Source organism: Bacillus rossius, chromosome 16, assembly GCF_032445375.1.
Source record: "Bacillus rossius redtenbacheri isolate Brsri chromosome 16, Brsri_v3, whole genome shotgun sequence".
Taxonomy (NCBI): domain Eukaryota; kingdom Metazoa; phylum Arthropoda; class Insecta; order Phasmatodea; family Bacillidae; genus Bacillus; species Bacillus rossius.
In genome coordinates, this window is record NC_086343.1 from 14487646 (window position 1) to 14515206 (window position 27561).

At 40.3% G+C, this 27561-nt stretch overlaps 1 protein-coding gene across 1 annotated transcript in view; it reads left to right on the forward strand.

Annotated features, from left to right (window-relative positions):
• The window catches only part of LOC134540314 (transmembrane protein 132E), a 140940-nt gene that overhangs the window by 14022 nt on the left and 99357 nt on the right, over window positions 1-27561 (forward strand). The window contains 2 exon segments of the mRNA XM_063382975.1: window positions 15076-15225; window positions 24166-24190. Coding sequence (XP_063239045.1) covers window positions 15076-15225; window positions 24166-24190 — 175 coding nt within the window.

The following is a 27561-nucleotide window of genomic DNA, read 5'->3' on the forward strand; positions in this document are numbered from 1 at the left end:
TGTATGGATACAAAGAAGGAGTGATGAAATCTACAATTTAATTGATAAATTTGCTTTTATTTGCACTCATTAATTCAAATATGTCACGTCAAAAAAATTTTTAAAAAAAAGTAAGCTAGTCCATCAGTACTCTCCAGTGATATGTAACATGTAACTTTGTTACCGGACAATTGCAATTGAACTTATAATACGAAATTTGGGCCTAGGGCACGAAATTTAAAAAAAGATATTGCCGAACGTGATAAATATAGGAAAAATGTACTTTCCGCTGCCGGAATAGTAAAAGCGGCTTGCCACCATCACGCGCATAGAGTAGCACGTTCGCTACGACTATCGAACCATTTCATTCGCAGAAATAAATTTTAAAATCTTACTAAACCCCAGCTTTGGACCCGACTTTAGATGATGACACGTGCTCTTTGTGCGTTAAGCATAAGGTCAGGGTTTTAAATATCGCGATCACGCACTGAATTTATTGCAGCGATCAGGTTTTTTTTTTTTTATATTTTCATCGAACCACCTTAGTACTTTTGACTCGGTGCTGTTCATCAATTAATTCGAGTAATGGCACGGGGTAGGATATCGAACCATCAAATTGTCTCTTACCTATCATGAGATAGCCTATTATCGATAGCTCATGTAGTGAGCAATGTTCCAAATACATTTATGCAATATCCTTCTTTTTTTTTTCCTCGCAATATGTCATCAACGTATCTAAAACAATGTTCCGGCAATGTCGCATAAATATTGTGATAATTTTGTTTCAGAAACATTGTTTTCGTAATGTTTCAGAATTTTTTTTTTGTATTTTTTCAGAAACTTTGTTTTGGTAATTTTTCAGAAACATTGTTTTCGTAATGTTACAGAAACATTGTTTTCGTAATGTTACAGACACATTTTTGGTAATGTTTCAGAGACATTGTAATGGAAATGTTTCAGACACATTGTTTTCATAATTTTTCAGAAACATCGTTTTCGTAATGTTTCAATAACATTGTTTGGTAATGTTTTAGTAACATTGTTTTCGTTATGTTTCAGAAACGTTGTTTTGGTAATGTTTCAGAAACATTGTTTTTTAAAAGTTTCAGAAACATTGTGTTCATTATGCTTCGGATTTTCTTTTCCCACCTCACCTCTCGGCGTCCGCGCACGCAACTCGTGCTCATGGAGGGGGGGGGGGGGGGCAAACACGACAACACGAGTCGTCGCGACGTCGCTAACCCACTTTAGACGCCTGGCGTCTCTCGCACCCCCCAACTCACCCCCGAGTGCGTGCGTGTGTGGCGGTCAGGTCGATAAGAACCCGCTGCGAAGCGTCTCCCAGCGCTAATGGATCCCGGCTACAGACAGATTTGATTAACAGATGAAGGGGGTCTGACACGCGACTTGCTCCCTCCTACCATTTTTTTTGTATATCATCCCTTGGGCTTTTCAAACCGTGCATCCAGAGTCTCCCCGCCTGAAAGCAGGAGGAAGGACGACACACCCAGAGCTGCGCAAACTCTGGAGAGAGAGAGAGCCGGCGCCTTAATTAGCTGCCCGATTAATTAAACGCCTTCCTTTCATTGGCGCAGAGAGAATTCCGTGTTCGATATTGAATGTAACCAATGTCTCGTTTGCTTCCCTCTCGTTAACTGCAAACTCTGCTGGTGATTTTATCAGTGGGTGTCGCGCGCGCCTCGAACCGGTTTGGTGTTTAAAAAGGGGTTTTAATTATGTAATTAGTTTGATTGCCACCCCCCCTTATATTTACCCCCTCCCCTCCCCACCAAACCCAACCCCAACGTTCTCTGATGGGAGTTTGTAGACTCGTGCGACAGTTTGCTGAAGACCTCGCTCTTCTTCTTCTTCTTCCAGAGTACCTACCGTCCCTTTGCGTGTGTCAGTTTGGGTTGCTCCCGACTGTGATGAAGACGTATATTTGATTATGTAGTTTGCTCCGTCGCGAGTAAAATTAATGTGATTGCAGAAGTGAGTGCTTGTGGATTGGGTTTTGATTCAGAAGACAAAGGGGCTTTTCAAGCATTTCTACTGTGGAAGGTCATGCGACGACAGCCATGTCTCGCGCATATTGTTTTTGAAGTGAAAATTAAATTTCTTTAGCCGCATTGAGCGATTTTTTTGTATGGGGCAAAACTTATGGGCTCGTCTCACTGACAAGCTAGTGATATAACACCAAAATCATTTTCTTACGTACATTTGACGTAGAAATGATGTCATATTACACATTTAAAAACAAAGTTTTAAGTTTTCACTTCTGTCGACAGTCCCCATGACTGCCTATATTTTTCGTTATATTTTTTTTTCAAGGGTTATTTCAAAGAGTTTAATTCGATATCCACCTTACATTTATTGTTCTGGCACATAATTTCCAACAGATATTCACTTAGTGTAATATAATGAGTACAATAAGACGCTCAAGTCTTCGTAATTATCATCACTTGCGCGAGTTTTTTACATCCGTGATATTACACTGTATATTCTCTATATTTCAATATTAATTAAGGGTTGTCAAAATTGCAATACCGTGATTCTAATATATTTTTTAAGGTGCCATTATTTCTGTTATGATTATAAATTATAACATAAAGGATTAAAGGATAGTTGTTCAATTGTAAAGATTTATTGTTTTAATGCCTATGCGCGGTATAAACTGCGATGGTCTCGTAGACTATATATAGCCTATATAATATTTCACTCTTGGTTAATTGGTAAAATGAAACAAAGACGTAATTGTGTTTCTCTATTTAACGAAAGAAACAACATTTAAAGCCCTTGTTTTAGGTTTTTTCTTTTTTTTCAAATATATGTATAATATTCTCTTCAATAAAGTATATTGTTCACAATAATCATAACCCACTCTCACTTTTCATTTAATTAAATGTCACAATATTTCGTAGGCTTTGTTTATATCGCACCAAAGACAAACTGAAAGAAAAGAGTTCGCACATGAGCGAAATGGATTTCTTTACATATGTATATAAATATATATATATAAATCCAGCGGGGTTCCGTCATATTTTAGAGATTTCACGAGACTTCCACAGGGGCAGCACCGTAAGTTACACATTTCCGTTCCAGTCGACTTCCGTTCCATTCGCCAAAATTGCTCCTGCCAACTGTGCCGTACACCGAGAGCTGAGATGTTAGACGTAAAAAAAAAAATGGTCTCGTGCAATTTTTGTGATGAACTGACGTGCCTGGGAGACCAGCGACCTGCAGATGTAAGAGCCCGCAGGGTGGGGGGGGGGGGGGGCGGGGAGGAAGCATTTTGCCGCGGCGGCGTCTCTTCGCAATTACAATTACGTCGGGGAGAGAGGGCCTCTGGCGACGTAATTACGGCGGTTATAAATTATTCCGGTTGTTAAAACGGTGGGGACCAAGAAGTCTGAAGGGGTGGCTGCAGGAAGACGGGGTGGGGAGGGGGAGGCTGCCTTCCCGCGCGTCAAGAACACAACCCGGGTGGCTTGAGTGTTCACTACGCTGTAAAAAAAAGGGAGGGTTGTCTGTAAAGTCGGTTTACGGACGATAATTTTACGTGATAACGTCATAAGAAAACACTGATGAATAATTGCATACTTTTTTTAATTTTCAAATATTATTTCCAGTTTTTATTTGCAAAATTTAATTTAAATAATTTGTTTAAATATAATCACGAACAATTAGTTGAAAAGCCCGCCTTAACCTGTTTGATATTATAGAAGATTTTCTCGCACGGTTGTTGGCCGGTTCTTGCACGCTCGGCTCAGGCGGAACGTGACAAATTTTCGTGCATGTAGCCGGCGTTCATCGATTTATAAGACGTTATCACGTAAAAAAAAAAGTTGTACTAGTTTAGTTAAGGGACCAGAAATTTTCGCGTAATACAACTCCTAAAAACTCCAAAAAAAAAAAAAAAAAGTATTTAACGCAATGATAAACAGGCTCGACAACTATTTTCTTTCCCCCTGTGGAAAAATATTCGTCACCAAATATGCCACTTTATTTTTCCCAACCAATTTAATACCATAACAGTTTATCATCGTTTAATACTGAAAAATTGCCTTCGTTAGGGCAAAGATCGCAGGTTAAGAGGTTTCCAATATTGACAGTATCGTTAAAGTTGTATATTAATTCCCAAAAGCGAATTCAACCAAAAAAAACAAAGACTCCAAGGGTAAAGGGAAAACTATATGTAGCAGCCAGTCACCTTTAACTTTAGGACCTTCTAACTGTATAAAGTGCTTTAACCAAGAAAATTCTGAGAAATTACGTGGTATAAAATTGTTATGACCTATAACTGTCGAAACCAAGATGAGCATTTTGGTTCCCATCTCTCCCGCCATGAATCCAGATTTTTTAGCGAGCAAATATTTACGAAGTGGGTCTATAGGAAAAAATTTACCTGACAACGGACTTCTATAGTAAATGCCCTGACACCATTATAAAAATAAAACAGACCCGTTTTTTTACAGATAGTAGATTGCTTGACTTGATGTAAGCTTTTGGATGTACGCCATTGCTGAGAATTTTTTTTTCTGTAGAAGAAAACTAAAAAATACCCAAAAGACAAAAACACATTTTAAGCAAAAAAAATTGCTGTTGTCAACAGGATATAAACACCACATAATATTCCATAACAGGAATATGGTCAACAAACAAAGAAAAACAAAGAAAATGGACCAAGAGAACGAAAAAAAAAACCCACAAATGATGACAGAACAAAAATATTGAACCCAAAAAAATTAGCATAACAGTTGAAATGAGACAAAAACAAAACAAAACGAAAGACGAAACAAACACAATAGTTTTACAAAACAGAAGAGAACGAAAAAAAACACAAATGATGACAGAACAAAAATATTGAACCCAAAAAAATTCAGCACAACAGTTGAAACGAGACAAAAACACGATAAAACGACATGCACTCCCATTGCACAAATCTTTCAAAGATAATAGTAGATTGCTTGCTGAAGACAAAATACTGTGTTGCCTCTTCTAACTCTCAGTTATATGAAATTATGAAGAACACTTCGTTTATTTGAGGTGAATATTTCGTTAACTCGTTTACTGTAAAAACCTTTTTGTACTTTTTACAAAGTAAATCCTTAGAAACTCATTTTACAACGACATCACTTGTAAAACTGCAAGGCAGAGCTTTTTAAAATTACAAGTGGTACAAAGCTCCACCTTGTAGTTGTACAAGTTATATCATTGGCAAATGAGTTTCCAAGGATATATCTTTGTAAAAGTACAAAATAATTTTACAGTGTAGTTTAAACGAAAATTCTGTTCACTGTATAAACACCGAAAATATTTCGTTTACTTGAACGTTCTCAGTTTACAAGTACGTAAATAATTTATATCCGTATAGTACCTACATAATTACATATATTATCTTATAATTATAAAAACAATCAGCTACCTCACAAATAAACACATTAATTTTAAAATTAATTTTAAATTATTTTTGTTTGTTCGCTGATGTGTTACAAACGTAGTATTTATTTTTTTACTGTTTTGGTAGTGGCAAATGACTGCCTATGCCTTCGCTGAATCAGGGACTGCAATCGGACAACGAAATATTCATTTCATACGGCAAAAATTTGTATTGCTGAACTTCTGTAAACATTGTTAGTGGACTAAAAAAAACACGTGCAATACTTTAACGTTTGAAAATCCATCCTATATTTCAGTTGACAAATTCATTGATAATTACATTTGGTTGTGTCAAATGAAAGCTATCACTCGGCAGTATTCGCCTGTTTATTACTACCGATAAATATTTTTGTGGTTAAAATTATATGAAAAATGATTTTTTTTTTTTTTTTTTTGCGATTTTCAAGATCTGCGTTATTTCAAAAATACCACTATTTTGCCGATTGTATTTACTGTGTGCACCTACGTCTCAAGATTTCCATTCTGCTCGCGCGAGGTGGCAAGTGGCGTTTGAAATTACATTTCCGCCGCTGTCTGTCAACCGTTTTCACTTCCCTGTTCGCGCGGGAACCGCCCAGGCGCGATTATGGAAATGGCGGGAAGTTATGCTCGAGGATCAAGTATTCAAAGGCCCGCGAAACACGGAGCGGGAGAAATCCTACAGGTGTCCTTTGAGATATTTGTTTGGAATTGGAGCTGCTTTAGTCACCAGTTGAAAGGCTACAGCGACCGATAAACGGGTTGGGGGGGGGGGGGGGGGGGGGTGTTGAAGTTGGGGGAGGGGTTTTTTGTGTTTTAATTAAATAACCAGGACTATCTCGTATACGTCAAACATTTATTTTTTAATTATCTTGTAATCACAATTTGATAATCATCAATCTAAATTATGCCTTAGAACGGTCAGTACAGATGATGCAACTGTTGAAAAAAATGTTTTGTGTGCCTTAAATTAATGTAGTTTCGTTTGAATTGTATTTCGTTGCTTGTTTTTTTTATTAATATATACAGTTTTGTAAATAATACAAAACACTCAAATAAAAAATTTTTTGTAAAAAATTTAACTTCTTTGCAATCGATTCGAATTTAGCCCGCAGGACGGTAAGTTTTGGGTTTTGCAAATAAATGGCATTGTGGAACGTTCATCAGTGCTGATCACGTACAATTTTTTTGGTTTTCTGAATGGTTCTTTCATATTCGCTGGAACTTCAGTTAAAAAGATGTCAGAGAAAAAAACTCATGTTGGTGAGATTCGAGTGAACCTTTTATCAATTCAACAATGCCTATGCTGGCACTGTTTCTAGCTGAGAATAATGTAAATAAATTTTTCCCCTTGATAGCGTAACTATGCAAGCAGTCGGTTTAAAATATACCTATGATTTAACAACGCACACAACGCACGGATGAAACGTATCCGTATCTTTATTATGGAATCACAACAACGCGATGGACACGCAAAGCGACAGCACAATATGACGTGATTGAAATTTGTTTACCTCCGCGACAAATTAAATGATTCTGACCATTACTCGTACAGCAAATAATTTTTTACACGTTTTTTTTAATTTTTTTTGTAGTAAATATTACGAATCCAACAATTAACTTTCGTTTGGAAAAATCGTTGTGCGTAAACAAAGTTTAAAAAAATGTTTTTGAAAAATAAATTTATTAATTAATAATTTAATATTAATAGTACCAAAACTAAGTCACGCCCGTAACGCCATGAAAATTAAAAAAATAAAAGAGATCTTTCTAGTCGGAAAGTTTGTCGCACCCGGCGAATATTTTTTTTTTCTCTCACTGGTGTCACGAGTGTCTCTAAAGTTGTTTGGCCTAGGATATTATTTTATTCGCGTCGCGTCCGTCGCGTTTTTGACAGCCCAGAACGACCCCTAGAGAAGTCAGCTGTTCCTCCGCGGATCGGCGTCTGATTGGACGATTAGTGCGATATTAACGTTAATTTTCTGGCTTTAGGATGAACTCCATACTCTCGTACACACGTAAGTCGATGTCGATTATCCATTGGCTGCTGATTTTTTTTAATGGAACAGAAATATTAATGTAAAATTACAGGTATTTGTAAATTTGAAATTTATTTGAAAGCAACTCTATCACTACAAAACAGTGTTCGCAATAACACTGGGTTCGGATTCTTACCCGGGCGTTTATGCTTTGTGTTTGCCTGATACCTCCAATAGTTAAAGTTATTTGTAAACCGTTCTCTGAATAGCTTCCCAGTATTAACTGCGCACATTAATAAGAAAAATAAACAAAATAAAGTCAAATTATTGAAAATTCTATAACTTTTCCATGGCTTGAAAAAATAATGTTTGAATGCAATACCAATTAAAATATAATAATATTATTCGCTAATTTTCGTACCAAATATTCAGTGTAATCTCGAGGAGAAAATGTATTCATATGGGCAAAAAAAAAATAACCATTGCCACGTGTATAAAGTTACAATATCTTTCTTGGCAACTGGTATCCAAAGGATATATTTTTTTTTATAAAGTACAGAAAAGGTTTTTTCCGTGCATCGTTGGATACTTTTCTGCTACATACTACATTATTGTTATACGATAATCGCACGGGATTTTGCTACGGTGTAGGTAAATGGTGCCTTAGGGGGGCGGCCTCCTCCCACCTCCCCCCCCCCTTTTCATAATGCCAACTACGCAGATGGAAATTCCCAAGGGCTCCGGGTACCGAGTACGGATCACAGTTCCAATTTGTCTGGTTTTCGTGGCCCGCGGGAGATTCGCTGCAGTCGACTTCCTAGGCGGTAATGGACCATTAGCAGTGCGGCGAACTTACTTCAAATTGCTTTTCTTCTTCCCCCGCCTCCGCCCCCCTCAACGTCTTGAATGTTCGCAACCAAGAGTTTATCTCGGCAGCCCCATCCGGGCTGAGACGAGAGAAAGAATTTTTTTTTTTCCCTTCCTGAAAATTTCCCTTCTCGATCTCGTGCAAAAATTTTTCACCTGCGTAATAACCATTTACTTGAAGAAGAAAAAAAACAACTGCCGCTAAGGAGTATCGTTTTTGAAAGTTAGCTATTTTCTTGCAAATAGTAATTTTTTATTTTGTGTTTGTACAGCATTCGCTTCCTCGGGAAGAGTTAAGAAATTTTTATCACAAATATTCAACACCATCTTTTACGGCGTCTTTTGAGAACAAATCCGCAGGTTCAGTTATGTTTTACTGAAGAAAAAATTGTATGCTAATTCTACTGCAGAACGGTATGCCCGCGCCAACGGTTTCTTCCTCGTACCTGGCGGCCGTCTGCAAAGAGAATCCGTTGCCTTATTTGGTCGGGACGTTCCGAGAAGACGTTTTGTTTCCGCACAAAATTATTGCTTTGATACGTGTGCGGACAATGGGCGTGTACCTGAAAAAAATAGTGCGTGGAGTCCCTCCGCGCGGAAGAAGTGAAACTTCGTAATGTGGAAATGAAAATAGGAAGGGGTAGAAATTGATTTTTAGTGAAATCATATTGTTTCTTTAAGACAAACTTTATTAACATTGCTTACAATTCATTATTGATCGCATCTTTTAATTATCATTTTTGAGTGGAGAAATATCCAAATCTATAACATTTACAATGGGATTGCTACTCGTTGCTAATGCTCGCGCTGGCCTGTAACAGGTATACTACGCGCATGCGTTCCGAGTGCCACGCATTCACTCTCGCTCTGTCTCTTTCTATTCCCCCTCCCCAGGAGCGTTTAACGTTTAACGCAACAGTGCTTTCATACCCCCTCCATGGTAGCGTTAAACGTTTAACGCAACCTTGTTGGAAGTCGCATTAGAAGTTTCACTTCAAAAAACTCAACTAATCACAGAACGCAATGTCTCGCGCTACTCACCCGCACGTGGAACACTACAACACAGTTCCGGATGTTTCACTCACCCAACGTGTCTGGACGAGTTTGCCCTCTGACTGGAGGTGTCTGGCCACAGAATGGAGGTGCCTGGCCAACGATTGGCTGTGCCTGATCGCTGATTACTTGAGACAGGAAAAATTCGCGCTTTGGATGACCTCTAGGATGGACTCCACAATCCCCTACACACTCGGGCAAATGTCACCTGCTCATTGGCTATTGACTCTGTCAACTGGGACGCTTGCGATTCGATACTTTTTTGGTTGAAGGTTTTTTAATTGGCTCAAAGTCCTTCAGCTGAACTGTGAGCCAATCAGAGAAGCAATATAAAGGTACAGTTGTTTGGATTATAGCATATCGTGAAATGAATCCGCGAATTTTTTCCGGTCTCTACTGATTACGCGCCTGACTCTTGAATAGACATGCCTGGCTACCAACTTGGTTCACCTTGCCAACCACTGAAGGCCATCGAAACCGCGAATTTTGCAGGTCTCTACTGATTGGACGTTTGCTTGTTAATCGACTGTCGTGTGGAAAACTGCCATTAAAAACACGTGTCAAGGCATGCAAAGGACTCGCTTCACCTTCTAAGAAAACTGCAGAAATAGAGAAACGTTAGTAATTTCCGTGTAGGATTTACGTAATCATTTTTTATTTGTAATTTTTTTTGTCTCCCCCCCCCCCCTTGAACATGTCACTTCAATGTTAACCTAAACAAATATATATTTTTTAAATCTGAAATTAACTTTTTTGTATCGCTCCGGGATCGAACCAAAGATATACATCGAATTAATCAATCAGTAAATTAAAAAGGTGAATTTTTTGATGATTAAGAAACACAAAACAAAATTGAAATCAGACTGCCTGCGCAGTTTTTCTATGAGTTTTTTTTTTTTTCAATGGTTTCGTTTTTTTTTTTTTTTTGGATTATGGTACGGGAAAGATCATCGTAGAAAGTATTTCTCCCGCTTCCCGCCTACAAACAACACCCCCTCCCCTCGCCACAAGCCCGTGGGAAGGCGGTCGCTCGCCGAAGCTCCGGCCAGGATGACCTGGTCCATGGGCCTGGTCCATCACTCTTCGGGGGGGGGGGGGGGGGGTGAGATGGGCCCGGAGTTAGCGGAGCAGCGAGCTAATGCAACCCCAGTTCTCTTGCCGGTCCCTATACGCGGGGGCGTGGAGGCGGAGTGGTCGGCGAAAGAGGAGGGCGGAGAGAGAAGGAGAGATGGAGAGAGAGAGAGAAAAAGAGGAAGAGACAAGGGGGGGTGGGGTTCCCCATGCAAAATGCTGACGGACAGAGAAGGAGTGACTGGCGCATTGGTGGTGGTGCAGCAGAGTGGGCGCAGACTCTCTCCCAACCCTCTCAGCATGCCGGCAATGTAAATGAAAGCGGAGTGTTCCAAGGGAAAAGCCCTTCCCCCCCACCGAACTCTTCAAGGGAGTCCTTCCCCCCCCCTCTCGGCTAACCTAGCTCTTTATTTTTTTTTTCCCCCTTCGCCCACTCACCATCGGGGAGGCTGTTTACCCGCGCAAGACCCCTTCAAGTCCTAGCCATTTCCCTGCCAAGCACTCGGCCTTGTTTCCTCCGGGGAAGGGGAGAGGGGGGAAGTCCTTACATTCTCGCCGCCGATGGATGGACTCGATTCGTCTCCCAAGCCTGCGTGGGCACCACGGGGAGAGTGAGTTGGGGGGAGGGGGGACTGGGCCGAGAATCAAGAGAAGCATAGGGGCATCGTCGAAGGGCTTGCGGTTTACAGGGCGTAACGCCAGCCGGGCCTGTTCGCGCGTGCGCTGAGGGAGAACGAGCGGAAGAAAGGACGACAGAACAGGTTTGCAGAAACCAAAACTCCACCACCAGTACCATAACGACATGATTGATACCGGGGAAAAAAAAAAAGTCTTGGGTGTTTGGCCGCCACGCACGTTCAGAAATTAAACTTTCTTTAAATGATTATTTTAATGGGGAATTTTTTATATAATACAATTCTTTGGATATGCGCCACTGCAGTTATGCAATGTTATGATTACCACTCATATTTCATATTTGTCGGACGCACGACGAGAAGTTCACAGCGATACCACGCTATTAGCACCGGCGAGCCACGGACTTATTCCGCCTCACTACCACAAATTCAACCATTACTGTGGTCGGGTACCTTAAGCGTAAACATTAATTTCTTAGTGTTTCGTTTTGTAATTTTATTAATGTTTATAATTTCTCTTTGAGAATTCACCCACATTATTAGTCTGGCGTATTTTTCTCCAAAAAAAAAAAAGTAAGGGATAAGGCGTTTACCTATTTGTTTATAACTCCAAGAGAAGCGTTCTGTATGTGTGGCTTGTACTAAAAATGTTGTTAATTGCTACCTTGATAACGTATCAAAAACTGTCCTTTTTTTGTGTGTTCGTACAGTCTGCATTGTAAGGAGAAATCAGAACAGTTTCTGCGAGGAAAGCCTCGCCATTGGCGCTTGACTGCATTTGCCGCGGAGACGGTTTCACCGGTCGCTCTCAAGGGTGAAGCCAAAGTTGGAATCAGTTCGGACCGGGCCCCCGAAAACCCAAAGCGAACTGCGTGCATTTGCATAACATTGGCCTCTGTCCTCCTCCATCCCCTGACCGACAAGATCGTGGCAGCGGTCTAGGGGTCCGTGTTGGAGGAGGGAAGATCGAAGTTGGGGGAGAGAATTGGAAGGATCGGGAGATAGGAATGGAGGCTGCGTGCAGGAGGCGAGCGGGGACCCTAGCAGGCTGCGGCCAGTATGTATGTCACCAAAGGTGGGTTCACGATTGGAAATTCAAGAACCAAGTCCCTTGGCTACTGGTTTGTAGCCGTGTCCCTTTGGCGAATAATTCACCGACGGTTTGGGTCGAAATTGCAGTCGCCATCATCAGGGGAGCAGTTACCTACCTACAGTCACAGGTAACTGTGAGTAGAGTTTATTTTTCGATGTAAACTGCATAAACAGGCCCGAGGAAAGTGTGTGTTTTTTGTTGAAATTGTGGAAAGTTCTCGAAGGTTTTGGTTAATGCCTCAAGATGATTCTTTGTGATTTCGTTCGTATTTAGTAAGATATCTGTGAATTTTCGAAGATACATGTACGGTTCTAAATTAATATAAATTTAAGGATATTAAACAAAGAAATCGCCCTAAAAAACTAATAATTTTTCGTTATTTCGGATAGCAGGAACATCGTAGAAACTACGTAGTCTTAACCGGTTTTTAAACGTTTTGCTTGTTTACCAAGATTATTCTTGTGGATTAATAGCAAAAGTAAGTGAACCTTGTACTTGTAAATTTACGAAATTTACGATACATTTATGAAGTTCCCTAAATATTTCGTTTTTCGTTAGTATAATTTTTTTAACAGTGATGGATGATTTGTAACCAGCATTATCCGTTATTTTCAAATGAATAATTTTTTTTTTTGTAACCAGGGATGAACAACCCTTAACTTATCATGAAGGTGCATTCTTAGACCGGAAAAATTCGTGAATTTATTTCACGATATGCTATAATCCAAACAACTGTACCTTTATATTGCTTCTCTGATTGGCTCACAGTTTATCTGAAGGACTTTGAGCCAAAGAAGAACCTTTAACTAAAAAAGTATCGAATCGCAAGCGTCCTAGTTGACACGTGTCGCGAGTAGGTAACCAATAAACAGGTGGCATTTGCCTGAGTATGTATGGGATTGTGGAGTCTATCCTAGAAGTCATCCAAAGCGCGAATGTTTCCAGTCTCTAATCATGAGTCTCCCAATTGAGACGCCTCACAAGTCAGTAGCCAATGAACAGGTGACATTTGCCAGAGTATGCACAGGATCGTGGAGTCTAACCTGGAGGTCATTGTCATCATAGACCCAGAGTGAAGTCACAGGTTCGAGGCGGACATGTCGTCTCTCGCTTCGACGCGCTAAAAACACCTGTGCTGGAGTCACAGCAGCGCGACGGCGCGATGCGAAGATGGCGACGCCGTAGTATAATTTTTTTTAACAGTAATGGATGATTTGTAACTAGCATTATCCTCTATTTTCTAATGAACAATATTTTTTTAAACCAGGCATGGACAACCCTTAACTTATCATGAAGGTGCGTTCTTCGTTAAAAAAAAAAAATGTTCCGTGCATTACTCATAGTTTCTAACAGTGCAGATGTCTCAGAAGTTGTAATGACGTATGCAAACCTCATCTCTGGTGCTTCCACTGCCATCTGGGGACGAGGCGGGCGAACTTAGCACAGCGTGTCTCCAGCTTCTGGTTCCCACCCGGGCTCGTGTTTGCTCGTGGAACTCGTGGCGCCGGGGAGTCGTGCGCGCAGAGTTTTGGCTCGTTGGCTCGCAGCGGTCTCGGCCCGACCAGAAGAACACGTTTCTCCCCCTTTCGACTCGGGAAGTCGACGCACAAGTTGGCGTGCTTCTTGTTCTCTTCCCCTCTCGGTGCGAAGGATTCTGGGGGGTCGTTACCAAAACGCCGAAATACCACAACGCCGAATGCCAAATTGACCGCAACGCCGACAGCTATAAAACTGCTGTGTACCACAACGCCGAAAAATGTACCACAACCTAACCTAACCTAGGCTAGTCTAACCTAGCCTAACCTAACCTAACCTTACCTTACCTAACCTAACCTAACCTTTGTGACAGTCCTGCAATGACATTTTTCGGCGTTAATGTATTTCGGCGTTGTGGTACACAGCAGTTTTCTAGCTGTCGATGTCGGCATTGTAGGTAGTCAATTTGGCATTCGGCGTTATGGTTTTCGGCGTATTGTACATTTGGCGTTGTGGTATTTCGGCGTTGTGGTGCGTCCCCGGTTCTGGATTGGAGTCTTGGGCACGGGTGTAAGTAGGAGGAGCGTGTAGGTTCTGCCCCACACCAAGGATAAGCAAATTAGGTAATTAATCACTGTCATCCCCTCTCCCCCTGTGGGTCATCAATCATATTTTATATTGTTCGCTTCCCCCTCCCCCTCTTCCTGACACCACGTCTCCTTACCCCGCTCCTATACAACTCCCCTCCCCCACTCACCACTCCCCCCAAGGGGCTAAGCCCATTAATCATTATTTATTTAATTGTTTGGTCATGATTTAATGATGTTACAGGGGAAGGGGGGTGACAGTGATTAATCGCCTAATTTGCATATCCTGTGTGGGGCAGATCCCCCACGCTCCCCCTACGGGTGTAGATCCCAATGGAGAGAGGTAGGGTGGCCCGGGCGACCTGGAAATACCTCACTGATGGGGCCTGTTTGAGCTTCCAAAATCTTGACTGTGTAAACGGGATTGATAAACGTAAAATCATTGTTCCGTGGAATTTATTTATTTTTATATATATTTTAAAGTTTTCTGCTTATTTTATGCGTACAGGCCAAAATATATACGTATACAACTATGTGAGCACCCATATCCAGAGATTAATTGTGGCACTAACCAGTGGCGTAGTCAGAATTTGTGTATGGGGGGTATTAAGAAGCATGCCCCCCCCCCCCGTATTAAAGCGATGGTCGGGGGGGTCCTCCCCCGGGAAAATTTGGATTTTAAGGTGTAAAATAGTGCTATTTTATCAGTTTTCGGTACTTAAATTTTAATATTGTAATGGTAAATTTTATTAATTTTAATATGAAATTTGTTTGAATGATGAATAAGAAATTAAAGATTTGGTGCTGGGGGGGGGGGGGTTTGAACACCTAACCCCCCCCCCCTGGCTACGCCCCTGGCACTAACGTGTTTTTTTGTTGTTGTTTTTTTCACCGAGGCGTGTGTTGGTTGGTCGCAGGGCGCGCGTCAAGGCGGGGCTGCGGCTGCTGGGGGCCGAGGCCAGCTCCGGAGCGTGGAACGTGAGCGTGGAGCTGAATTTCAAGCACACCGTGGCCACGGTGACGGCGGTTCGCCGCCGCCCCAGGGACTCGCAGGACGACGAGCCGTCGTCGCCGCCGCCACCGCCGCCTCCGCTGCAGCCGCCGCTCAAGTCTGCCACCAGGCAAGTCCTCCCCCGCAGAGCAACAACCATGTCCTGTGCTCGCGGATCCGGCCTGAGGCAAGCAGATCGAATCCCCCGCCAGGCCATACCTCTCGCGTCTCATCCCCATAGAGTAACAACCACGTAGAACTGTTCTTGTCCTGTGATCGCTGATCCGGCCTTAAGCAAGCAGATCGAATCCGCCCCGCCAAGCCATACCTCTCGCGTCTCATCCCCATAGAGTAACAACCACGTAGAGCTGTTCTTGACCTGTGCTCGTGGATCCGGCCGTAAGCAAGCCGCTGAAACCGCCGATCTAATCCACCGCCAGGCCATACCTCTCGCTTCCCCTCCCCATAAAGTAACAACGACGTAGAGATTTTCTTGTTTTGGCCATCAGCACGCTTTGGTTTCGGAATTACTAAAGACTTTCTATAAGAAAATAGTTGAGACATCATTAAATACTTTTTACCATAATGTATTTCATGGTTAAACCTTGTAAAAAGGCAGACTGTAGTAACGTTTTGCTCTTAATTGCATCAAACATCTTCATGGTTGAAAAATAGACTGACGACTTAAAGGTTGTATTAACACATCTAACTGATGTACCAATAATAGATGCGGCAGTCTCTCTGCGAACCCGAACCAGATTCTGTGCTGTGTTCTACAACAAATATTGCACTGTTGCATCCTGCTCAAATCAAGTACCTGGAATTACTCTCCTCAGTTTAATGTCACATCCTGAAGAATATTCTCACATCGGGTTCTTAGCCAAATGAAAATTCTCTTATTGCGTATTATAATCGTGGAGTATACTGCACTTAATACGAAGGAGAAGGATCAGTTTGTGTCCAAGAAGTAATTTTATAAATAAATATAAGCTGAACATTGCAGTTTGACATAAACCAACTAGTGTCTCTTATACCGTGGGAAATTCTGTATTCAAACTTACAGTAACCTCTTTTTTTCTTCTTCATAATTTTGGATAAAGTACAGTTTGATAGTGGAAGACTCTGTATACTTGCCAGGGTCTCCTCCACGTGGCTAATCACGAAAGGCCTCTTCCTAATGTCTTAGGTGTCAGCCTCGCAGGGTCTAACTCCTAACGACCAACGCAGCCAAAAAAACGAGTCCCAACATGATTGGCTGATACAACATCCAACGGCAGTAAAACCATACTCTAGTTGGTTGACATTTGGGCGAATAGGAAGAGGCGTCTCGTGATTAGTCGCCTGAATGAGATATCTGGCAAATATTATGAATATTATAGTTCTCAGTTGCAATGCACGGCGGAACGTCGGTACTCACTATCACTTCTAAGTCGCGTAACCTCGAAAGTCAAGATAGTTTTCCAGACAATGGCCTCTTGAGTCTGAAATATACGTAAGTACCTGTAGAATCTTAATATATATAAATCCAGTGTACTGATGTTTGTTTCCAGTGAACTCTTCACCAAGTCAACCGATTTCGATGAAAATTGGCATTTATGTGTAATTTTTTCCAACTTGAGAGATAGGATAGTTTTTATTTCGATTAATGGTCTTAATAATTTATAATTAATAATAAACTGATTATCAATGTTGATTGGTGTTATTAATCGTAAGTTTCATAAGTCTCAAACAGATGGCGCCTTAAATCATTTTTTTACAGACAACTGTTGTACTGTCTGACATAAATATCTCATAGATGGCGCTACGTTTCAATTCCAATTTTATTTTTCTCCATGTTGTGCACATTTTCGTTGATCAATGTACTACGTAACCTCGCTTTTTTTTGTATTATTTTTGATTTTATTCTCAGGTGTTTACAATTATTTATATCTATCTTCAGTATTTAATAATAAAATGAACTGTGATTTATTATAAGTAAAGGTAATCAGAGTATTTAATAATAAAATAGAATTGAAAACGTTATGTTAATCTGTGTTAAATTTTGTCTTTTAAATCCTTTCGAAATCACTCAACCCCAGCAACGCGTGGCCGGGTCTGCTAGTTATATATATAATTTTGTAATAAATGTAGGCTATCCAGTAACTGATTCGCTGCCTTTCTCGTAATCGAACCGTCTGTTAGTCTCTGATATATTACTTACGAGTAAATTTATAAGAAGGGAGAAGCCAGACAGAAAACCATGCATGATTATTGAACTCTGACTGGAAGAGACTGATGACCGCACAGTTCAGTGACACCATAAAGAATACAGATATAAAATCCTCTACAATTTATGACATTTGCAATACCCCCGGTTGCTCATTAAAGGAAGCGTTTAAATCTAATTTTATCTATGTATGATATGCATAAATAAATTTAATATATGCATTTTCAAGTAGACCCTACTCATTATTAAATTTTTAAGAAACAAGATCAGAACTTAAAGCCAACTAGGCTGTATTATTTGTCTCTCTTGTGCGCTGTTAGTGATGGAATGCGACTGATGTTTCTTGAAGAGAATAAGTATGTAATCAAGTACACCGTGTTGACTGTTGAGCTTACAAGAGCTGATCCAAGGCAATCAAGTACTAGTCGAAGGGATTTCAGACAGAGTTGTTGCAAGTAACTTCCATGCCGACGGCAAATCGCCCGGAAGCTATTTCCCTCCGACCATTTTTTTTTTCTTCTCGTCCTGCGTCTGGCGGTAAATTGTTAAGCGCCACTCCGCTTTCTCGCCGAGGAGTTATGGCTGGGGATGGGAGAGAAAAATAAAAAAAGACGTGGGTTGAAGTGTGAGACTTCTCCACACCTCCGTCTTCTTCCTGCTTCTGTGCCGTCTTCTCCCGCCGTGTGTCATACAGCCGGGGTAATCCGCGGGCAATTCGTCAAGCGATACGCCCGACCTTAAGTCCCCGGGGACTTGATGTATCTCCTGCCGCCGCCCCCCCCCCCTCTCATTTTTCCCTTCTTTTACTCTTCTACTCCGACACCCGGTTCCTTTCCCCCGACCAGCAACCCCTTTGCCCTTCCCGTACATCGGAGGATCGTCCCGGAACGTATAAGCTCGCGAAAAGGCCGAGGGAAAGTTTATTTTCCGCTGTGCAAGTGGAGAGGGGGGTTGGGCTGTGTTCGTCCCTATAAGCCCTGCCCCGACAAGCGTAAATATGAGAGCGAGAGAAACCTTTTTTTTTTTCGGAGCAAGCAAGAAATTCGGTGCGAGCCCCCCCGATGCTATTCGACCCGTGAAAATTGCGCAACACTCCCTCCCCACTCCCCCCCCCCCCCCAAAACCATTTGTTTCCTCCATCGTCAGATTGATTTTATAGTCATCCATACTATCCCCCCCCTCCCCAAAAAATTCTCATCGAGAACTATTCATATATTACATACTAGCTGATGTACTCGGCTTTGCGCTGGCTTTGCACAGCCTGGATATCTCTGGTATAGTAGGTGGTGATTTTACTCCTAGTATGTGACCAGATCAGTCATGCAAAAATTTTACCAATCACAACTAAAAACGGTACATTTTATTTACATAGAAAAAAAACTTTCTTTCTTAGATATTTAGAAGGTTTTATAGCAAAGCTTGATGACACTATCTATCTATCTATCTATCTATCTCTGCTGTTTTACCCCTCCCGATATACTTACAGGTCGACGCGACGTTTGAATTGCCAAAGACGTTTCATTGCAATCACGTGTACTGAGTACTCATTTTATTGTATTTTAAAAAAAAAAACCATCCCCTAGCCCCTCCGGATAAAATTCTTTTACCGCCACTGGTTTTCTTGCCACTAATCTCGGAAAACGCGGCACAGACCGCGTCCCGAACCCAAGGAGGCAATGAATCTTCCGTCCCCCTCCCCCTCCCCCCCAATTCCACGCTCCCAGCCCTCTCGTCCACTGATCTGCCCAGTTGAAGATATATTTCGCCGGCGCCGCCGAGCAGACAACGCCGTATATAATACTTTACGACGCCGCAATCTACTACACGGCGGCGCGGCGGGGCAATGTCTTCTCCGCCTGTTGGCGACACTGATTTATCTCCCCGGCGAGGCCCCGACTGCGCCCGCGCCGGTCTTTCGTGCGCTGCTCGGTGAATTAAAACATTAAATAAAGATGTCGAGGGGAAAATATAGCAACAGAAATACTCCGTATCGGTTTGAATAGTTTTGGAGAAACAGCTGTTTGATTGTAGACGACTCAGTACACTTTCCGGGGGGTTCCTTGGGGCGCCCAATCACGTAAGGCCTCTTCACATTGTCATTATAGTGTCAGCCACACTAGGTTTATATCCTAACGACCAACACTGCCAATAATACGAGGCCCTACATCATTGGTCAATACAGATGCCAATGGTAGCACAGACATCCGCTGATTGGCTGACACCTTAGCCAATAGGAAGATGCCTCTTGTGATTGGCCACAAGAAATATATCATTTTGTGTGTGTACATATATATATATATATAATGTGCGTATGTATATATACATCAAGAGAGAGAAAAAAATGTGTAGTCTATCACCTTCTAGTCCTCAGTTTTACATGCAATATATATATATATATATATATATATATATATATATATATATATATATAAATTTTGTATTGAAAATTTGCCTTCGTTAAGGCAGAGATCATGCAATGTGAGATTTTAAAAGCCCATAACATAGAGTCTATTGACAGTAACATTACAATTCTAGTCATTCTCAAAAATAAAATTAAATGATAAAAGCCAGTGACTGCATCTGGGAAGCTACATATGTGCAGCAGTTACTATTAACTTGATGCATTCCACTAAAACATAAACAATTCTTTAAAGAAAACAAACTTCCCATATTAAATGGTAAAAGTTAGTAATGGCCTAGAAAATGTAATCCAAAATGGTGTCTATGAGTCCTTATCTTGTCTTATTAATATATATATATATATATATATATATATATATATTAGTTAAATCATAAATAAAACCATATTTGGAGCTATCGCTAGACAAAATTATTTTGCCCAGACCGTCTTATTGACATCGAGATACGTAGCAGCGACGTAAAGCACTTTGAAATGACATACCAGCTCACAGAAACGTCCGCCATGTTTCACACTTGCGAGATACCCGTATTTAGTAGTTTCATCGCACCAGCAATCAAACCCGGATCGCCATTGGTGGGAAGTGAGCTGACCTCTCACTAAGGCCTCCTCCCTTTCTGTTGGAAAAAAAAATCTACTTAATAAAAGTCTAACACTGAATGAAAGACAACGCACAGCCTAAACAGATTGACCTATAGATTTTAAATTTGGAGGAAATATTATTTGAGTTTCCAAGGGGTGCATTAAGGAGGGATATTTTTAGAAAATACCACCTCGAAAGGGGTGTAAAAGGGATGGTTAAGTGTGTGTGAAACAAAATACCATTCACTGACTCACTCAGCACGAATCCTCCCGAATTATAAGACCTACAGATTTGAAATTTGGCGCGCGTATTCCTGTAGTTACGTAAACATCCGCTAAGAGAGGATTTTACGGATTTCAGCATCAAAATTTCCCTACTTTTGAAAGCTTTTGCATTGTTGGTGGTTTCTACGTCTCCATTGCAACAGCTATTGCATTTTTTAATGTCTTCTGCTTCTCATGGAGATCTTTTACATTTTAATTCTTTACTCACTTTCAGATCTTAATCAGCTACCAAGGCGGGTTGTAGGGACGTTAAAGATTAAAATGTTCCCGTTATTCAATTAGATGTACTACAGACTTGAAACTTGGCAGTGATGTGACTTATATTATTACATACATTGTACAAAATTGTTGTACGTATACAAATAATATATTTTGAAACTCAGTTTCCAAAGGTATCTGCAAGGCATAGCTTTGTATAATTTATTGTAAATGGTACGAATCTCTGCGTTGCAGTTCTGCAAGTTATATCGTTGACAACTGAGTTTCCAAGGACTATCCTTGTAAAAGTACATAAAATATTTTACAGTGCTGCCATTAACTGAGTGCGAGATTTTCCCTGGGGTGATTTAGCCTGGGCAACGTCCGGTAATTCAGCTAGTCTACCATAAACCTGTTTACTATAAAATCGGTATTTTAGTTTTCAGTGGGTATAATCTGTCTCATATTTATCAATTTAGTACCAATGGTCCACGTATCTTTCTGCCATCGTTTATTGTCAACGTTTTTGAAACAACTCCTTGTGAACTAACCGTGTTCGTAAAAAACATCTTCATGTATTGCTATGCAAGTGGCATTTGGGAAATGAGAATCACAAGTGCTATTTTTGAGAACTGTCGATTTTTGAGATACGTTACCTGACTCAAATTTTATTACTTTTTGGTTGTCATCGCAAAACCACCAACCATTTAACAAGGTGGAATTTTATTTTCGACGGCTGTCTTCTGTCCATTATACCTGTTTCTGCGGAAGAGGTAGATGGAAGGTTATCCCATACAACGAGTACATACTTGCAAATTATTTTATCTTGTAGTGAACCGTGGTTAATATTATAAGAGTAGGCTACTTCTTGAAATTAAATTTGTAAGCATAGGAAACACATCGCGCTGAATTTTTTGGGCGTGTCAAAAATATCTGTGTTTTTTTCGCACTCGAGCCTTTTTTTTTTCTCTGTTAAGCTAAACCACTTTTTTTTGCAAGTTGTTCTTTGCTCCCAGCTGCAGAGTTGCGATAAAATCAGCTGACCTTTCTGGAAATAGCTGCTGGTATTTGGGTAACAAGTATCTTTCCGTGTTCTTGCGCCGGATTCACATGGCCAGAATCATGCGACATTTAAAGCATTTTTTTTTAAATTTCAAATAGACACACCTGTTACGTCGAGTTCCTCGTTTTTACCCCGGAATTTTATCACGCAATGACAGCGTTGCAACGCAGCTTCGGGGGAAGGCCCGTTTTTATGCTGTCAACACCAGTGACATATTTATGTTTCCAACGTGTTGTGATATCCTCTCAGCTTCCAGCGGAGATTAGAAATCTCTTAATAAAACTCAATCTTTGTTTGAGATAAAACTTTTTTTTTTGCGTTTAAGCTAATTTGTGTACCTTGAAAATTGTATTTGTAAGATTTCTTATTGCAATGTCCTCGGAATAAATTTTATTTAAGATCGCTTCACTAACACTGAAATAGTTTTGTTGAATCATATGAGGTAGCCGTGACCCCCTATCGCGTTCATCAGCGAAAGTGGCGCATTCGACTCTTAATGCTTAGTGATGGCACAATTTTAATAGCACATTATTTAATGGAATGCTTTTAATTAATAGTTATTAGCTTCAGCAAATATTTTATCTTGTGAAATAATGTGAGTTTAGAAGTAAATTTATTTTCATGAATGACTACAGCTGAAATATCATTTGTAACTATTTTACAGCTTCAAAAATGTATGTATATGTTCTTAGCTTTAAAGAATAAATTAATTTTTAATAATCAATGAAACATTTTTTTTAGAAATAAGAACCGTTTAACCTAATAGAAAGTGTGTGTTTGTGTGCGTGTATGTGTATGTATATATATAAACATATATTGTATCTTCACCTCATCCTTAAAATTACCGCAAATGCAATGTACCTCCAATAGTTAAAGTTATCTGTAAACCATTCCCTGAATATCTTTACAGTATTAACTGCGCACATTAATAAGTATGATAAAACATAATAAAGTCCAATTATCGAATGTTCGATTATCTTTTCCATGGTTAAAAAACATTTTCTTGAATAAAACATTAATACAAATATAAAATGATGCATCACTTTTCGTAAGAAGTACTCAGTATTATCTCGAGAGAGAAAAAAAGTATTTCATATATGCGAAAATAACCATAGCCATGTTTTGTTCAAAGTTACAATATCTTTCTTATAGTATAAAAACTATTTGTTTGGCAGCTGGGTTCCAAAGTAATATTTTGTAAATGTACAGAAAAACATTTTCTCTGTACGCAGTCAAGTCGAGGCCATGTGTTCGTTGGCTAGTGCCACAATTTCATCTTCTCTCCGAGTAGCAGATGTTTTTATAGATTTTTTTCATTGACATGTAGTCCTTCAAGACGTGTCAAATAACCTGTTAATGAATGCTAAGAGTCATTCTTAGAGACCCAGGAATTTCGTAGATTCTTTTCATCACACGGTAGAATGCGAAAACGTATAATTTTGCATTGCTTTGATGTTTGACAAACGATTCTTTTGACTCTCCTCTCTTAGACTGCTAGTGTTGGAGTGACCGAATCGCATGGACTCACTCAAAACAAGGACAGGTTTCACAGTAATCGATCAGCTAATATAAAACCACGTGTGTGTAGAGAACACATATGTGTGTGAATTTTCATCCTGACACCACAATATCCCGCGAAATGTCCGGGGTCTCTGATAATTTGAGTCTACACACAGTTCCAGTCTATATCTGGTCTGTCTGTCGCTAAACGATGACGCCAAATTTTTCAAGTCACTACTCCGATGTGTAGTGAACCGCAGTGGCCATAACCCATGCTAGATTCGGTGTAAACTTATGTGAGGTTGTGAACAAGTATAAATTTTGTAAATATTGATTACAGGTGTTTATATAAGCTAGAACCAATGACGACAACAGGATCTTGTGAAAATAGTACAATTTAAAAGGAGTTAGAGGGGGGAGGGTAAAGAGAAAATGCTAATGTTCTAAGAAAATTATTTTTTCAGTTCCTCCACCACTCCCCTCCCCTCCCCCTTTTTTACTCCATCGATCTTTCCAAATTTGTATCCGCCTCTGGCTGGGACTCATTATAAAGTTGCATGCAAATAAAAAGGTTGATCAACTCATATTTATTAGTAAATGGGAATAGCATTGTCGGTCATGTTTTCACCGTTGTTAGATCTTTGTTATAAGAAACATTATTCGCCAATTGATTGATGGCTGCAGATAGTTTTAGATTTTTTTAATTTAAAAAAATGTGTTCTTAAATTGTATTTCAGGGTTGCTACGTTCTGGGAAAGTGAAGAAAAAATCAGGGAAAAGTCACGGAAGTTAGACTCGATCAGGGAAAGTCTCCGAATTTACTTAAAGACCTGGAAAAATCGTGTAAATTCTCCAGTGATAGTAATTTGAACGGAAAATGTCATGCGCCATGCTGCCGATACCCAGACTGTGAAGCAATTTGTTTGTGCGTGGTGTTTAGGTGCAGTCATACACACTATTAAATTGAGTATTTAAGGATCGGTTTGAAATCAAAATAAGCAAAGAGAGAACTTAGGCCAACTATGGGGGTGTTGGAGGTTGGATTTTCTTCATTTCTTTCAGTCTTTTGGTCAGGGAAATTAAGGGGAAAAGCCAGTGAAACGTTACTACTGATTTGCGTGGACGCCCAGAAAGATCCTGTACACTTCGTAGCTAGGGGTGTCTGGCACGGTTGCCTAGCCTTCCAGGGGCGGCCCCTGGAGACGGTCCCGGCCAACAGAAGGCTGTAATTAACATGATTAATTAGCGCGCATTCACCTGCCCGACTCGGATTACCGCCTGCTCCGGAGGCCTTCGTTCGGGGGCGGAAAGGAGTTACAGAAGCCTCGGTGGGTGGGCGAGGGAGGGTGGAGGGTAAGTTGTTCATTGGCTGCGACGTGGGTCGAGCCGGCATTGCCTCCCCCCCTTCTCTCTTTCTCTCTCCTCTATCCCTCTCTATTTATCTAGCACTCTCCACCTCCCACTCGCAATAATTGCTGGTGTGCTGTTGCCAGCCCTCAAGAGACTAGGCGCAAGGGATGTTAGATCGTTACGTGTCTTATTACAGCGCAAAGCATTCAAAATAATGGCACATGGCCTTGATAAAACTCAACGGTGCCGTCCAAAATTCATATCAGAGGTATCAGATATCGACAAATCCTATAAAATAACGAGAATTATTTGCTTTATTTGCTTTATGTCTTACCAAAAATATTTTAACATTTGTTTTAATACACATAGACTAAACAAACTTTAAACATTGACGTTATTTATAATATGATTTCCTTTAAAAAAATCTATTTTGTTGTAAATATTTCAGTAAAATAATGTTATAGTTGTGTACCATGTCTGTATATTCGTGGTTTGAGACACATGTATTTCGCTTTGGAAATTTCACTGTTTGTAAGACTTACAAATACTGCGTATATTTGGTGAAGTTAGTTTAATTGTTGGCTGCGATTGGTGCCACTGTAAAAAAAATAGCTTTCTTTGCCACGGCATAGGGTTTGTTTGAACATGAGCCACTTTAAAGTTACGTTGCTGACAAAGAAAAGAGATTGTGTCTAACAGCAAATTTACCGTTCAAAAGCTGCAAATTAAACGATTACGTAAGTAAACTGTGACCAGGAGAATCGTAGTCAACTATTAAAGACTGTCAAAAACCATGAAATGTAGGAATCTTTACTGAGAATATATGGATTTTAGTTACTAAGTCTGACCGTTTTGGTCGAATTGCGAGTAATGCTAGCTAGTGAATCGATTATTCCGGGTTTAGGTCCCCAGTCTCGTCGTTTGTGGAAAAATTCCTACCTAGCAAGTATTGTATGAGAACAATATAGGAAACTCAAACCTTCCTAACATGGCGAACGCTGGTGACACCCGACTGCAGCGATCCTAGTGGCGCAGCCTGAAAACGCCCTGGAAATTCAAATTCCCTTGTATTACAATGGGAGATCTCGGTACAGATATTTTTTCTCGTCGTTTTAAATCTTGTTGTTGTAGAGTAATGAATTATGTTTGTATGAAAACAGTTTATTTATAATCGAAACAACTGCATAAAACTGGGGGGGGGGGGGGTAAAGGACATAAAACATTGCCAAAATACCCTTATCGTAAATGGGCTAACGCGATAGGATCAGGCACTACCGCCATAATATGCGCTGCATAACGTATATCCCGTTTTTTCGACGACTTTCCTTCATTGTCCAACTACAATATTTGCTTTAACCACTGACGGTACTGGGACAACACAAAGCATAAATGCCAGGTAAGAATCCGAACCCAGTATCACTGCAAATTATATATTGTAGTGATACAATTCTTTCCACGTTAATGTTCAAATTTACAAATATCTTTAATTTTACACATCATTATTTCTATTTCGTGTAATATATAGTTTTTGATGTACCTATACAGCGGAGCACTGAACTAGGAATTTGTAATACGGTGTAGTTTATACGAAGATTTGGTAATCTGGAATTAATTACAAAGAACGCTTCGTTTATTGCAGGTAATTTCCTAGTTGAAAAGTCCGTAAATTTACAGTATTTTTATAGCAGTGTGGAGCCACTGCGCTCAGAATCGAACAAGGACTCATCTTCATCATCAGCATTACAACCTTAACTATTGGTAACCTTGCGGGATACATACCTTTGTTTGGGGTCAACGTTGATTTGTTTTTTAAATTTTTCGCCATTTTTTTTATTTAAGGACTTTTATTTTTAAAAAAATTACTCGAATTCTTTCTTGAATTTTTTTGTTCTGCCACAAATATTTTGAATATATATTCACTTGGTGTAATACCATGGGTTTGAAATGTTGCGCTAAGTTTTCGTGATTATCACCATCACTTGCACGACTTTTTACTCCCATCATATTGCACCAAGCGAATACCTGTTGAAAAGGGAAGGTTATCGAGTTAAAATTTCAGAAGCAGTCCTTAAATAAAATTAATGACAAAATAAAATCAACTCGGCGTGTGAGACGGAGCCTTAAAAATGCACCCAATTCAAATGGATTGTAAGCCAAGCCAATCAGAGGCTTGCCTCCCCCCTCGCCCCCTCTCCGATAAATTCCGTGGAAGAGGGATGTATATTTCGCTTCTGCAGTCGGTTATAAGTGTTGTTTTTTCCGTGGCTTGTAGACATACGTAAAATACCACTTTTTCCGTGTCGACGGATGGCGAACAGTCACTTTACGCTTATTACTCCCATTAACTGAACAAATAAAGGTGTTATATAAACGTTGGACGCTATGCCATCCCATTGTAATTTTTTTTAAATATTTAATTCTTTTTGTGATTTTTGGTTTGATTTTTTTTTTCAATCATTAAAAAAATACATATTTTTCTTCGTTCAGGATTATTTTCAAATTAAAGAAAGGAAAACCAAATTTTTCTGAAGACCGTTAAATGCTGTTATACGTTTATTGGCAGATGAAAACCAAAAAACTACATATCCTAACAGCGAAAATTGGAATACCGGCTTCGCCGCCCCGAGCAATTCTCTCGGGTTCGAGGGAACTAACTCTACGGCTGCGCGCAGGAACGTCCAGTTCAAAGGCCGGCGCGCGGACGGAGTTGCGCATCATATAGAAGGCGGTGGAAACGGGGTTCCGCGGGCTACCGGCCACGAGGCGGGTCTGCATAGGCCGTCGCGAGAGGACTCCGAAGGGAAAGAGT